This window comes from Heteronotia binoei, chromosome 2 (genome assembly GCF_032191835.1).
Source record: "Heteronotia binoei isolate CCM8104 ecotype False Entrance Well chromosome 2, APGP_CSIRO_Hbin_v1, whole genome shotgun sequence".
In the NCBI taxonomy this organism is placed as follows: Eukaryota; Metazoa; Chordata; class Lepidosauria; order Squamata; family Gekkonidae; genus Heteronotia; species Heteronotia binoei.
The window spans coordinates 146,563,798-146,578,856 of NC_083224.1; the positions used below are offsets into that span (position 1 = coordinate 146,563,798).

The 15,059-nt window shown below is 41.8% G+C and overlaps 1 protein-coding gene across 1 annotated transcript in view; it reads right to left on the reverse strand.

The window, feature by feature from the left end:
* GLMN (glomulin, FKBP associated protein) overlaps window positions 1–15,059 on the reverse strand; it is a 32,106-nt gene extending 17,047 nt beyond the window's left edge. The window contains exons 1-9 of the mRNA XM_060232186.1: window positions 14,928–15,059; window positions 13,419–13,544; window positions 11,339–11,458; window positions 10,847–10,955; window positions 6,949–7,192; window positions 5,065–5,167; window positions 4,249–4,436; window positions 3,856–3,909; window positions 2,733–2,763 (exon numbers count right to left, since the gene is read on the reverse strand). Of these exons, the coding sequence (XP_060088169.1) occupies window positions 2,733–2,763; window positions 3,856–3,909; window positions 4,249–4,436; window positions 5,065–5,167; window positions 6,949–7,192; window positions 10,847–10,955; window positions 11,339–11,458; window positions 13,419–13,544; window positions 14,928–14,966 (1,014 nt within the window). The 5' untranslated portion in view covers window positions 14,967–15,059. The remainder of the gene's footprint in view (window positions 1–2,732; window positions 2,764–3,855; window positions 3,910–4,248; window positions 4,437–5,064; window positions 5,168–6,948; window positions 7,193–10,846; window positions 10,956–11,338; window positions 11,459–13,418; window positions 13,545–14,927) is intronic.

A 15,059-nucleotide genomic window follows, 5' to 3' on the forward strand; every position in this document is an offset into this window, starting at 1 on the left:
ATGTCGCCGGAGATCATCCAAGAGGGCGACCAATACTGTCTCTGTCCCATGGCCCTGGCAGAAGCCGGACTGGAATGGATCTAAAGTAGAAGCGTCATCCAGGAAACTCTGTAGCTGCAACGCCACAGCCCTCTCTATGACTTTGCCCAGAAAGGGCAAGTTTGAGACCGGCCGGTAATGAGCCAATTCGGCCGGGTCTGATGTAGCTTTTTTCAGGAGGGGGCGGACCACTGCCTCTTTCAGAGGGGCTGGAAAAGAACCCTCCGAAAGAGATCTATTTATGATGTCCCGTATATGACCAGACATAACCAGTGTATTTCTTTATTTACCTTAGATTTATATCCTGTCCTCTCCACGAGCGGACTCGGGTAAGATCTATCCTGTGGAGTTCTATAGGATGCAACCCTATCCCCACACTATTCAATTTCTATGCAAGGCCTTAGATCATATCATTCATAGCTCTGGGCTTGGTTGGCACCAATATGCTGATGACACCCAGATCTCTATCTCCTTATCCAAATCTGGTGATGCAATAAATGCCCTGAACTGCTGTCTGTTAGCTATGGTTCTATAGCTAAAGCTGGACAAAACAGAGGTAATTCTGGCTGGAAAGCTGGAAATCTTGAAGAACATTGTGCTTCCCACCTTTGATGGGGTTCATCTACCCTTGCTGACTTGGTTAAGAGCCTAGGGATCATACTGGGTGCAACATCAGTGCTGAAGAAGCAAGCTAATTCAACTGCAAAAAATGATTTTTTCCAACTCTGTTTAGCCCAAAAGATCAACCCCCCCCTCCCAACTTAGCTGGTCCAGTCACCTGGATCTATGCTACAGTGACATCAATAATAGACTATTGTAATGCATTGCAATAGGTTTGCTCTCAGTCAGCTCCAAGACTTCAGTTGATGCAAAATTCTGCAGCTCAGCTATTATCAAGAGCTAGGAAGATCATATGTATTACTTCCATTCTACAGTCTCTCCACTGGCTGCCCATCACTTACCGGGTTCATTACAAGGAATTGGCTATCACATACAAAACCTTTTCTGGCCTTGGACCTTCACATTGGCAGGACCAGTTCTCCCCCTATACTCTACCATGATAGCTCTGCTCATGTGAGCAGGATCTTCTGTAAGTGCCACCCTGCAAATGAGCAAGATCGACTGCCCATATGCATACATTGTCTGTTGCAGCCCCCACTTTATAGGATGGGGTCAGGGAGGTGCCCATTTGTGGCATTCTGTGAACTGTGAAAAACTGAATTATTCAGGAGGGCATCCTTATATAAGTAGCAGTGCTATATTATAATGGAAAGCTTCAGAAAGATGTTTTAAAGAACAGAAAGGGATTTTGGACCTCACCACTGAGTATAGTTCATACTATCTGTTGCTATATGTATTATCCTACTATTAATTTCTGTATCATTTAATATGCCATGTTAATACTTATGTTTTATTTCAGCTTTGTCTCAGATTTCTGCAATTGCTTGCTGGATGTCCCATCCTATTGACCAAACTGACTCACACTGTGTAATTCATTTTGAGTCTCTGTGACTTGGGGTGTGTGGCAGAATTTATTTTGGGTTGGCCCTCTTTATGATCTTAAATATACTCTTTATGAAATTGGCTACAAGAACTCTTTCTGAAAGTAGATATGCTCTTATGAAATGAGCACTAAGCTCTTCAAACACCTCTATATTTCTCTATGATTTTTGAATGCAGTTATGGAATTTGGTCACTAGAGGTCTCAGTCTTTCAGCACCATGGGGCTTCTATATTAGGGCTAGATGGGTAACTGGGTGAAAGTTCAGGATTCCTCTTCAGGCAGGAAGTACCATATATGGTAAATATCCTTATATGGCAAGAAGGAAACAAGATGGTGGATGCCTGTTCCAAAGTAGACTAAAGGTTACGGTTATCTAAGGACAGCCTCAGCCATGATTATTTTGAGTTAGATCTGATGGTTGATAGTTGGCTGTGAAATTGTTTACAGCTATGTGACCCAGTAGATCTGATATGAGATCTGTTGGAGCCTTTATAAACCCTGCACTTTTGAGCAAAAGGCTCTGACTGTATGAGAGGGACCTCTCTGTCAGTCCAACCATAATTCTGTTGTGGCCTCAAACATAGAGAAAATGCTCAGACTTAGAATCTAGAGCATAGCATCTACTAAGACTTGGGACACAGATTCTAAATGAGAAAATGTAGACTAATAGGGAGAAGTCCCTATTGGGACATATTTTTCAGTATGCTCTCTGCTTTATTGTATTTTATGATTTTCTGTGTAGCTGTTTTCTGTTTTGTTTTCTATCCATATATTTTAAGCCTTCTATTTAAGGAAGAAACTGAAATGTACTAATTTTATCTAACTGCTTTGTTTTCTATCCATTTGAAGCCTTCTGTCTAAAGGAACTGTATGAACAACTGTACTAATGTAATCTCTTGTTTTGCCTTTCTAACTATATATTAAGCCTTATGTCTAAAGAGAAACTTGGAGTCTAATAAACTTAGCTTTTCTAAAGATGGAGTCGAAGAAAGTTTATCTACAAGGTCTTAAAACTTATTAGTGAGTAGGTATTAGCCTTCTGATAATTGCAGATTGTTTTAGTTCCTGCAGGTTTTGATTTTGGGGTTTTATATTGTTGGGGGTACAATAGAAATCCCCCAACAGGGGGCAAAGACAGACTATGAATAACAAATAAAAATACGATTTTTAAAAAACAAGTGGCACTTACAAGTCCTTTCGATAGTACAGATTCTTCTTTCCTACAAGAAATTAAGATGCTGTCAGTTTACGTAAATCTAAAATTAATATTTGATGGTCTTTTTGAAACCCAGATACATTCTTTATCACTGAAGATCACTGCCCCATATTGCCATCCTAAGTAACAAAGGTTTTCATGACATTCATCTCTTATCGTTACAATTCTGTGACAGCTGCACTGGCTACAAATTAAAAATTCAATTCAGAGTGTCGGCGTTAAAACTTCAAATCCCTTAACAGTCTGGGACCTTTGTACCTATGGTACCACTACTCCTGTTACAACCCCCAATGCTCCCTTTGGTCATAATCTAGGGGACTCCTGCAGGTACCTGGCCCCAGGATGGCTCAGTTAGCTGTCACCAGGGAAATGGCTTTCCCAGTTGTGGCTCCTATCCTGTGGAATGCATTGCTGGACTTGCTTAGTTTCCACAGGGAAAGCAATGTTGAATTATTTAGGTTGGCCTTCAGAGAATAACCACATGTTGCAGCTGTCTTAATAGTGGTATAGTGACAGCTCCGTACTTTAATGTTTTAAAGTTTAATATTTGTTATTTCCTATTATGTTGTTTTTACCTTATTGGTTTTAATGTTGTAAGTCACCACGAGAACCTTTGGGTGAGTGGCAACTAAAACATCTCATTCTAATAAATAAATAAATTTCTTCAGGTCAGTTAAAAGGGCTGTGTGAAGATCCTGTATGTCAGTTGACTGACCACCTGAGTATTACAATGCACTTGTGGGCCTGATACTCACATGGCGTTAAAACTTCAAATCCCTTAACAGTCTGGGACTGTTAAGGGATTGTACTATATCTTATTGTACTATAACAGTCTGGGATTGTACTATATCTTATTGGAGATCTAGTTGCAAAAGAAAATAGAACATGAAGATGGAGGGCTGGGGTTGCAGGGTGTAGAATCAAGAAGGCAGTAGCAGGACCCCCACCAGTTTTGTTAGGATCCAGCCCCAAATGCCCCAATTACATTTTGCCATTAATCTGTTTTAATTGTATAATTCTGAAAATGTTACCTGCTCTAAGACCTTGGGAAGAATTAGGGTAAAAACTGAAATAAATACAGAGTTAATAACCTTACCTTTCTAGTAGAACTTGAATATGTACCATGTTGCACTGCAGAATATATGAGGGGCTACAATAAAATAGTCATGAACAGCTGTAACTTATGCCTCATACAATCTATTCCAAAATTTTTAAAAAATCAATTTTCCACTCAAGTACAGTGTGTAGTAAGTAATATTTGCCAACAAATGTTGCTGGCCCAGAGCTTGTGTATGATTGTTTTAACAGTCAACCTGCACACACTTGCTTTTTCGAGTCTCTCTCTTTCTCTCTCTCCTGCCCAACAAAGAAATAAACAAATGTAATAGAAAAAACTTCCCTGCCTGGAGGTCATTCTTGCATGCCATTGGTAATCAAGCAAGTGACAATTTACAAGCCTGCAGCAATCAATTGTGAAAGTAATACTTACTGGAAAACTGATGGAAAATAGTTCATTCCAAAATCCTGAACAAAGACTATATAAGACAGACATGCCAAAGAATCTGCGGACTGTTCTTGTTCTATTTCCATTAAGCCTTCATTATCCCGGGTTTGATTTTTGCATCCATGTTGAGGGAATACTTTGGGAATCAATTCTCTAATATCCAGCAAAATACCCTGGTAAACAAAAAAGAATGTTTTGGCAGTTTGCATAATGCAACACAACAAATAATATTGTTTCCCACACCTAAAGATACATCTTCATAAAATATACCAAATGTTTTGTAAACTGTGAAGAACCTAGAATAGGGTGAATTTCACAGCTATAACTTCCATTAAGTCTGGGCCATGACTCCATTATAGGTGGGTCATGAGGCTCAAACTCCTGAGGTAGGAGATGAGACTCTGGGCCCTTCTTGTCCCAGCAGCAGGAAAAGAAGATGAGAAGAGAGTTGTTGCATTCCTTTCCCCTCTGTTTTCCTGTACCCTCATCCATTTTTAGGGGTTTGGCTTGCTCCCATTTACCAGTAGTGATGGAGGCAATTGCTGTACCCTATGCCCATATTTACATCCAAAATCTGTATTGCTAGTGACCACTGATCCCATGGTGATGAGTCCCAAAAGACATATGGTTGCTATTAGGATAAAATGGGGGAGCATCATGTACTCCACCCTGTGCTCCTTGGGGGAAGATGAATATATAGTAAATAAACATACATAAATCTTGTTAAATCAGGACAGAAAGTCAAAGTAATAGAAACATATTTTTACAACTGTGGTAACCCCTGACTCAAACCTCACTTACTAGTATATCAGCAGCAAACTGTTTTAAGGGATGCTTGATAGTCTCCTCAGGCAATTCTTCAAGCTCTGCCATTAGCAAGGGATATTTCAAGCACTTCAGGCAACTGAAAACCAAAGTAGATCAAGGAGATCATAGAAATGTTCAAGAAAACCATCAAAAAGTCAGAATTCAAGATTAAATGGCCTTAGCAATATATTCAAAGGTTTTAAATTATTATACTATATGACTGGTGGAAGGGAAGAAAACATCTCAGAATCTAGACAATGGCAGTGTACTCAGGAACAGAAAATTCTGCTTCTCACTGTGATAAAATGTTTGAAAAACCTCCTAAGACAAAAGCTACTTGTTTGTATCCAAGATGCTACAAAATATTTATCCCTGCCTGCCTTTATTCCTTCAAGCCCCCAAAGTTTCCTTAATTTAAAAATTCAGACTCCCAAAGCAGACCAACTGAGAGATTTCTGAAAATCTGCTTGTTAATTATGCCAGGTTCCAATCAAAGATAGGAAAAGGAAAAAAAAATTCCACATCCGGCAAGGGTTTGATAGCTATGGCAGCAGAAGTCCACAAAAGTCAGGTATACATGTATTTTTCAGGCCAAAACAACATGCTTAGTGGTAGTTCAGAGGGAACTCTGCAACAGAGGATTAGCAGATAGAACAAAGAAGCAGTGACAAGAACCAGCAGGGTGGAGAAAAGAGTTAAGCATCACCTTCCAACTGTCACCTTTCTTGCCAATTTCTCCATGTCCTTCTACATTGCAGCTCTTTGGCACAGATTCTCTGATGCTGTCAAAAATATAGTGTTGGTCTTAATAGGCCTCACTCCATAGTTGCTGCTGCCGCCGCCACCACCACCACCACCACCACCACCACCACCACTACTTTCAACTTATATCCCACTCCTCCTCCTACTGCTTTCGACTTATATACCACTCCTCTCCCTATCAAGCAGGACTCAGGGAGGCTTCCAACTGTTAAGATGTATAATAAAATCAACATATTACAATTTTAAAATCCAAGATTAAAAGTTAAAAACCAAACAATCAATCTGCTATATTGGATGGTGCCCCAACAATCCATCACAAGTGAGCAACTGAGGGAAGCAGCCAGCACAGAGAATTTTGTGGCTCAACAGTAGATGAAAAAAGAGGCCCTAGAAAAGGGGCAAGGAAGAAAGAAAAAGAAGGAAAAAGGAGGAAGGTAAGTACAAGACATAAAGGACCAGAATAAAAGAAATAAGACAAACAAGGTGGAGTAAGGGAAATGAAAAAGAAGAAAGGGGAGAAAGGGGGAGGCCAGCTGATCTCTCTAACTATCTAACAACCAACCACATGCCTAGTGAAACACCTCAGTTTTACAGGCCCTCCAGAACAGAACCAAGTACTGCAGGGTCCAAGTCTCACTGGACAAAGAGTTTCACCAGGTTGGGGCCACAGCTGAAAAGGCCCTGGTCCTAGTCAAGGACAGCTGGATTGCTTTGGGACAAGGGATTACCAATAAATTATCAGATGAGAGTAATGCTCTCTGAGGGGTATATAAGTCCCATAGATACAATGGTCCCAGAACATTTAGGACTTTAAAGATAAGTACCAGAACCTTGAACATGATTCAGTACTCAGTCTGGCAACTGGTAGAGCACAGGTTGTATATGCAATCTCAAAGGGGATCCAGTAAGGACCAGCACCATCACATTCTGGAACAGTTGAAGTTTCTGGAGTAAGTTCAAGGGCAGCTCTGCACAGAGTGAGTTACAGTAGTCTAATCTAGAGATGACTGTTGCATGGATCACTGTGGCCAGGTCAGTACAGGATAGGTAAGTGATCAGTTGCCGGGCTTGGCAAAACACAGTCCTCGCCATATTTGCTTGAAGTGGGATACTTACAAACTTAGCAATTCCTCCTTTAGCTCTTTGCAGCCTCCATCTGAGGTCTCCATGTGTCTAGCAACTTCATCCACAAAAGGATTAACAAAATCTGTTAAAGCATTGCAACAGTGGCAGAGGCCATGCACGTCTTCTTGTAGTTGCTGTGCTGTGTAAGGTACTGGCAGAAGGGAGAGCTGGTTCAAAATTGTAGACAGTGACAACCCGATTGAATATGCTTTATTTCTCTGAAGTTTCAGAATCACTAAGGTAAAAAAACAAACAACAAACATTATAAATCTACATTTTAACTGACTGATTCTAATCAATATACATTTCAGGCCTGTTGGACCAAAAACAGAGGAGGCACTGAGTTATTGGTCTACTTCAACTGGTTTTGATGCTGAATTTCAGGGGGTTCTGCTTATACTCATTTTCTCTGAAGCTCAGACACTCACATGCCCTTGAAGTCGATATAACAGAAGTTAATGCCTCAGGGTGGAACTACAGTGTTATTTGTAGTTTGGTGATCTTCTTTCTGAGGGCAGATTGTGGCTGTAGCAGCTGTGATTTTAGAAGGCGATCTAGAGCAGGAGCAAATGGAAGAGGAGTGTAATTCCTCCTGCTCCCTACATTTTCCTGTTGAAAATCACCACTCCAAAGCTGCTTTTACCCTCATGGGGGAAAATGTATTGGTATCTAAACTTTCACCAGCAGGACTAACAGCTTGGCATGGTATTTCTGTGGAAAAAGAGTACAGAAAGAATGAGCTAAACATTTCCTTTCTACCTACTCTAGTCTCCCTCTTTGAATCACAGCATCAGTGGCTGCAGTGTACTAAAAGAATGAGAAAATTATACATAATAATCATATCACTAATTCCCAAGGCAGCCTCAGTGTGCAGAACAAAAATCTGCAGAATGGGGCCACCTAGAACTAGGACTGATATTATTATAAACCTGAAAGAACCACAAGGTTTGCAGAAAAATCCAAACTCCCCCCCCTTTTTTAAATTAGTGGGTTTCCTACCTTAAAAAAAGACACAAGAGTAACATTTACACATAGGTAGACATTGCCTGGGAGAAAATAACTTCTAGAAGGGGGAATAGCAACCTGCAATGAAAACTAATAATGGAAGACAAAGGTAACATGGGAAGCAGGGGAGCACAAGAGCAGTCAGGGCTAGCACTAGGGGTTCTGCTGCCCCAGGCAAAAAAACCCAACCAGGCACCGCTGTGTACATGTTGCCTCTTTCACCTGCCTGGGTCCTGGGCAGGCAAAACGGACAGCGAGCACATCGCCACCCTGTTGCCCCTTTCACCTGCCCAGCTCCTGTACAGGTGAAAGGGGCAGCAGGGTGCTTCTGCGCTGCTTGGTGCTGCCTTCCACAGTGAAGGCAGGCAGCCTCTAAGCAGTGCGCACATAGCCACCATGCCATTCCTTCCGCTTGCCCAGTTCAGGCAGGCAAAATGGGCAGTGGGGCAGTTCTGTATCGCTCAGAAGACGTCTTCCAGATGGAAGGCGGCTTCTGAGAGGTGCGCTTGCTGCCACTACATTGCTCCTTTTGCCTGCCCAGGTCCCAGGCAGCATGGCTGCTTGCCTCCCTCTAAGGCTGTCTCCCCCACAAGGAAAAGTAGCCTTGGAGCGAGGCTCACCACCTCTTTCATCTGCCCGAGCCCCAGGCAGGCGAAAGGGGTAGTGCAATGCCTCTGCCTTTGAGTGAGGCCTCTCTCCTCTCTGAGAGACAAGGACAGCAAATACGACGTGCCCTCAGCTTCTCAGGTCTGTGAACCAAGAAGCTGGAGGGGGGGAGGGGATGCATGACAATGCCCTGTAGGCGAGGTGGTGCCTGAGGCAGCCGTCTACCTTGCCTACTCCCACCCTCCGGCCATGAGAGAAGTGACAAGAGGCAAGGAGAGTAGGGGACCACCAAGGCTAGAGAAAGGAGCTGGAGGAAGGGGGAGAATAGGATTGAGAGGGAGTTTTAGAAAGGAGTGCAAGGGCAGTGAAGAGGGAAGGATTTAGTGGGGAGAAGTGAACTTTGGGGCATGGGGAGCAAATGTTGGGAGAGGCTGGTACAGCAAAAAACTATAGAAGTGTGAAAGAGTAAGAAAAAAGATGATGCTGTTTAACAGGAGATGGGGAGAAAAAATATTGTGAGGGTAAGTGGCAAAGAAAAAGGGCAGGAGCAGGGAGAAAGAGGCCAGGGAAGCAGAGCTGGACCAAGAGAGAATGGGATTTTCCCTTCCCTGTGGAAAGTGCAATTTTGGGAGACTTTAGATCTTTCCCTATCCCCTCACAAATCCCCCCTCTTTAACAAGCCCAGAGGATTGGTGCAAAGATGGACATTTCCCACCAACGTACCTGGGAGAGTCTAAGAGGGTGTGGCCTCTGAGGAAGGCAGTATATATTGGAATTGTCCTACTCTCATGAAAACTGTTGGGAGAGAGCCACATTGTTTTTGTTGCTGGTTCCTACACTTCTCATGTTGGACAACATTTAACATGGCATCGTAAGAGTTTTTAAAAAACTCAATAGAGGGTATCTGAAGTTAAAACGCCCACACAAAAACAAGAGAAAGGTAGAAGGTGGTGGGGATCAACCACTAAAAGCCTGGACGAATGACACTGTCTGGTGCCTAATGACATAGAACAGGAACTCATTTGCATATAGGCCACATCCTCTGATGTCACCATTGTTTAAGGAACTCATTTGCATATAGGCCACATCCTCGGATGTCACCATTGTTTCAGGAACTCATTTGTATATTAGGCCACACCCCTGACACCAAGCCAGCTGGAACTGTGTTCCTGCTCAAAAAAAGCCCTCAGAGAAGGTGCCACAAGAACATTCCTTGTGAGCGATTTCCACAGACAGGGTACCATCACAGAATATGTTAAAAGGCACTCTGAGCTATGAATTCCACATTTGTGACCATAAATAAGATCTAATAACAGCAACAAACCTGATCTTTAAAGGGCATGTGCAATCCTATCAAATACCAGTTGACCATCACCTCCATGGTCCAGGAAACTACCTACTACCAACTAACTACCTAGTACCGACAATGAGTGAAATGTGATTTACTTCCCAAGTAGAAATGCTTAGGACTGCTCTCATATTTTGTCCAGATTGAATTTCAATTTATTAGTGCTTATTTATCCCATTACCAACTCCAGGCACAGCTCTGCAGAACAAACAGTTAACTCATGGTCCTCAGCCTAAAACATTTCTATGGATTTGGATGTGATGAGTGGGATTTTTTATTTCGTTTCCTATCTGCTATACTAGAAACTGCCTTTGAAAGTCCCCTCTGTTTCAAATCCAGCATGACTGATTACTGTTTGTGAAATATAAATAGGGGAGGGACAATGGCTCAGTGGTAGAGCATCTGCTTGGTAAGCAGAAGTCCCAGGTTCGATCCCTGGCATCTGCAACTTAAAAGGGTCCAGGTAAGTAGGCATGAAAAATCTCAGCTTGAGACCCTGGAGAGCCGCTGCCAGTCTGAGTAGTCAGTACTGACTTTGATGGACCCAGGGTCTGATTCAGTATAAGGCAGCCTCATATGTTCATAAGGCTAAATATGTGAAAATCAGCTTCACTGTTATTTGTATCCCAACACTGTAGTTCGTGTCTGGGGTAATATTCTGTTTTTCTTCAAGACAGCAGAAACCATGTCTCCACTCACAGAGTGTGAGGACACTAATTACAAAGCACTTTAAACACTTTTTCAAATAATAAATAAGCATTCTTAGACAACCATGATAATCTTTGTATGTCTTCTGATAACATTACATCACTTAACATGTGCAAGAAGGGTTACAGACTTCATGCTTCAGAATGCTTCCTGTGACAACTAAGCTAACAGTCAGTTAAGGGGTTTTGTGTGTGTCGGTTCAGAAAACAAAAAACTCCTTACCTTCCTGCAGAGGCTTAAGCAGAAGCAAGACAGTTTGGGACATCTGTTCCTTAGAAGTTTGTTCAATCTGCTCCAAAAAACCCAGTACAAGCTCTTTTGGATTGCACAGCTGAAAAAAAGGGAGAGGAGAGAACGGAAGTACAATATATTTATAGTGTTTATTTCCAACATCTTAAAGTAACCACCACTGCCTTCTATATCGCATTTCAAAGATAAGCCCTATCCATCCAGCCCCTTGTCTCTTCCTTAAAAATGCTTCTTCAAAATTTGTTTCCTGGCTCAGTCCCCAAGCACACACAATGAAGGATAACCATTCTCCCTATCCTCAAATGATTCCATCTATCCCACAGAATCCTAAATTTTGTTTTAAAAAGATAAAAACACTATCTAAACTCCCCTTCGCCACCACTGAAGGCCGGGCAAAGATGACACTAGAGGACATCTTTTATCACTGCATCCCCAACAGCTGACAGAGCAGGCACTGTGACTCACCTCCACCAACTTATCTAATATTTTCCTGCAGCAATCTCTTTCAGCATCGTCTTCTTTATATTCATGTATACATCTGATCAGAGGACCCACAAGATTCCAACCCATGCTTTTGATAATAACCTGTACAAAAGATTTCAAATCTCACTTTCCCAGAAAATAAAATAGAAGAAGACTGCAGATTTATACCCCGCCCTTCTCTCTGAATTAGAAACTCAGAGCGGCTTATGATCTCCTATATCTTCTCCCCCCACAACAGACACCCTGTGCTTGGGTGGGGCTGAGAGGGCTCTCACAGCAGCTGCCCTTTCAAAGACAACCCCTGCAATAGCTATGGCTAACCCAAGGCCATTCCAGCAGGTTCAAGTGGAGGAGGGGGGAATCAAACCCGGTTCTCCCAGATAAGACTCCACACACTTAACCACTACATCAAATTGTATACTACTACACCAAATTTATATATAAATAAATAAAAATCATGAGCTGAGTGTAGAATTGAATTTTCAAAGTATTCCAGTAAGGAGCTGTTTTGGAAGTATATCTCAAGAATCAGAGCTACTGCTAAATTGTTTCCTTGTTTATTGCATTTTTATCCTACTCTTTTTCCAAAGTTCTCAGGATAATGTACATATTTCACCTTTGCTCCATTTTACCCTCATAACAACCCTGTGAGATGGATTAGGTTAATGAAGAGTGACAGGTCCAAGGTGAGCTTCATGGCAAAAGGGCAAGTGGAATCAGTGTCCCCATTCCTAATCCAGTACTTGAACTGTTAGATTTCACTAGCTGCATAATACCGAGAAGACCTAGTTCTCACTGAGGTAGTAAGCCTGTATCTGGAATCTATCACTTCAGACTCCAGGTGCTGGCTGTAATGACTCAATGGTCTGCCATATAAAAACATTTCACCCACATGAAATACAGCATGTCAAGGAGAAGGGATCTAGCCTAGCCTTGTCCTGACACTTTAGTTGCAGAGGGGACTTTTCCAAATGGAAAAGCATTCAGTTCTACCTGCAGTCTGAACTGACACAGTCCAGACTCAGAGTCTATTGCCTCAATGAGAACTAGGTTCAGTGCTTCAGCCTTAAGCTAAAATTCATTATTTAGTCTCTGTGGGCAGGCAGTTCATGTGAATTGTGCATCTCTGAACATTCTGCCTTGAGTAAATTTCCAGTTTAGGAAATAATTCCAACCAGACTAGCTATACAGTTTGACATATTCCATGTCACCAGCATAGGCTATCAGGCAGCTGATATAACGAAATAGCCAAGCACTGATAACTTGAAATCCTCAGAATCATGCATGGCCTTCTCATTTATTTATTATCTTTGGCTTATAGCCCTCCCTCCCCTGAATAGCAGGCCTCAGGGTAGGTAACATCAGGTACCGACAACAATATTAAAACAATCATAAATTAAACATTAAAATCCAATTTAAAACAATGATTAAAAACTATATATATATATATATATATATATATATATATATATATATATATATATATATATATATATATATACACACACATACAGTCAATCAGATAGAAGCACACAGTTTGGCACAGCTAGATGCTTCTTCTTCTCAAAGAGGACTGTACTTCAGGTGTGCCCATGGATGTTGTGATAGTACTGTAGTGGATGAGTTACTAAGCAGAGCAGCAAAGCACAGCAAGGCAGGGAAGGCCAGTATAGATGGAATTGCCACTGCCCCAACCATAGGCCTGGCAGAACATCTTGGGTATCAGGGCCTGGATCTCACTTGGGAGAGAATTCCACCAGGCTGATGCCAGAGCCGAGAAGGCTCTGGTTGAGGCTAAGCGGATATCTTTTCGGGCTGGGGATCACCAGTAGATTTTGATCCACTGAGTGTAGCACTCTTTTGAGTATATACCAGGAGAGATGGTCTGAAAATATTACAGTAAGGCCTTAGAAATCATTAAACATTATTTAATACAGTAGGTATTACTTGGGTTATCTTACTAGCATTCTCATCCCTTTACAGGGAAACACATTTCCATTCTTGTAGCTCTATCTGTTACCTATTGGCTTTGTACATGTAGTTGTGTATAGTTTTAACTCACCTTGTTTTTCTCATTTTGAATGACTTCTAATACTTCAACTATATACCCCTCTTCCAAGCACTTCTTTCCTGCAGCTTGGAAATGGTCAAAATCTTCTTCTTTAAAGTTCTCCTCATTCAGTATTTGCTACAATGAGAATGTACATGTTTTCATTATAATTTATAAAATCAACAGAAACACATTGAATAACTTTACGCAATGCAATTTCATATCAAAATTAGTGATTCTTTAATTGTATATAGATCTGACACCAACTCCAGAAACACACCCTGGGTGCATTCAGACGCCCCTTTAGCTCCGTCTTACCCACAGTTCCCATTCGGATTTTATTAGCACATCCAGACAACCACATCTGTCCCTCGAATGCAACTCATCAACATGCCGACTTGCCCCAGTTTGATGTCAGTGTTATTAGACACCAGAGAAAGTCTGGTCCTTTTCCGCAGAACCGGCACACATTCGGGTTATTCCTGTTTGGACAGCTCATATGGGATACTTCCCGCTTGGGATGTTTGGCATCCGCCTTCTGCCCCCCCCCACCTTTTTTTTTTTTAAAGCCCCAGGAGACATGTGCACAACCAGATCACCGGGAATCTGAGGTGAGGCTTCTGCTTCTCCGATCAATACAGAATCCACGGAAGTGGAAGAACAGGGGGAAAAAAATCTTTTTCCAATGTGGAGGATTTCCAGATATCATTGCCCATTTTAAGAAAAGCAGTTCCTGGCAGTCCCCTAGTTTGAATCAGCAATGTTAATTCCCGGAACTCCCCCCGCCCTTTGAAGCAACGTTTGATTCCCCACCTCCCAACGTTTGGGTGCATGTTTAATGAAAACACCATGGCAGGAATCACTGAATCAGCAACTGAATGAGAGTGAGATGACTTTGAATCTGCTTGATCAGTTGTGTGCAAGCTCCAAGAAAAGAGTGTGATAGCATTCAATATGTCTGATCGTTCAACAACAGGACAATATCGAGATGAGTTGCATTCTTAGATGCTCGTCTGATCAGCCCGCGTCGAATCAATATTCAGCGGTTCAAATTGTAGCGCTGCACGCCCGCTTTTAATGTGACGTGTGACTACACCCCCTGTGTCTGTATTTCTTCAAATGCAATCTGAAATATTTTGCCATACTTATGTCTAACAATAAAGCTTTAACACAAAGTATTCTTATATCACATGAACACACATGAAGCTGCCTTATACTGATGCAGATCATTGGCCCAGCAAGATCTACTAAGACTGGAAGTGGCTTTCCGGGATCCAGGCAGAGGTCTTTCACATCACCTACTGCCATATCCTTTAAACTGGACCTTCTGTATACAAAGTAGAGGTTCTTCCACTGAGCCACAGCCCTTCTCCTGAGCAAGTGGATGATAGCAGTAACAGTCCCGAGTTACAAGAGGACAGGAGATGAAGATCTGATTTCTTCTATTGTGTTGATCTCTGTAAAGGCTATTAAAACAACTCCTTTATGTTCCATAGCAGAATTTAACAAGCAAGTACTTACACATCTTTGTATTATGTCTTGAAATTCTTCTTTTGCCATTATTTTTTGATCTTCAATAGTTCTGCCACAAGTTAAAGAACATACCTGAATCAGAAACACTTTATTCTGTCATTCACTTATAAAACACTCAAC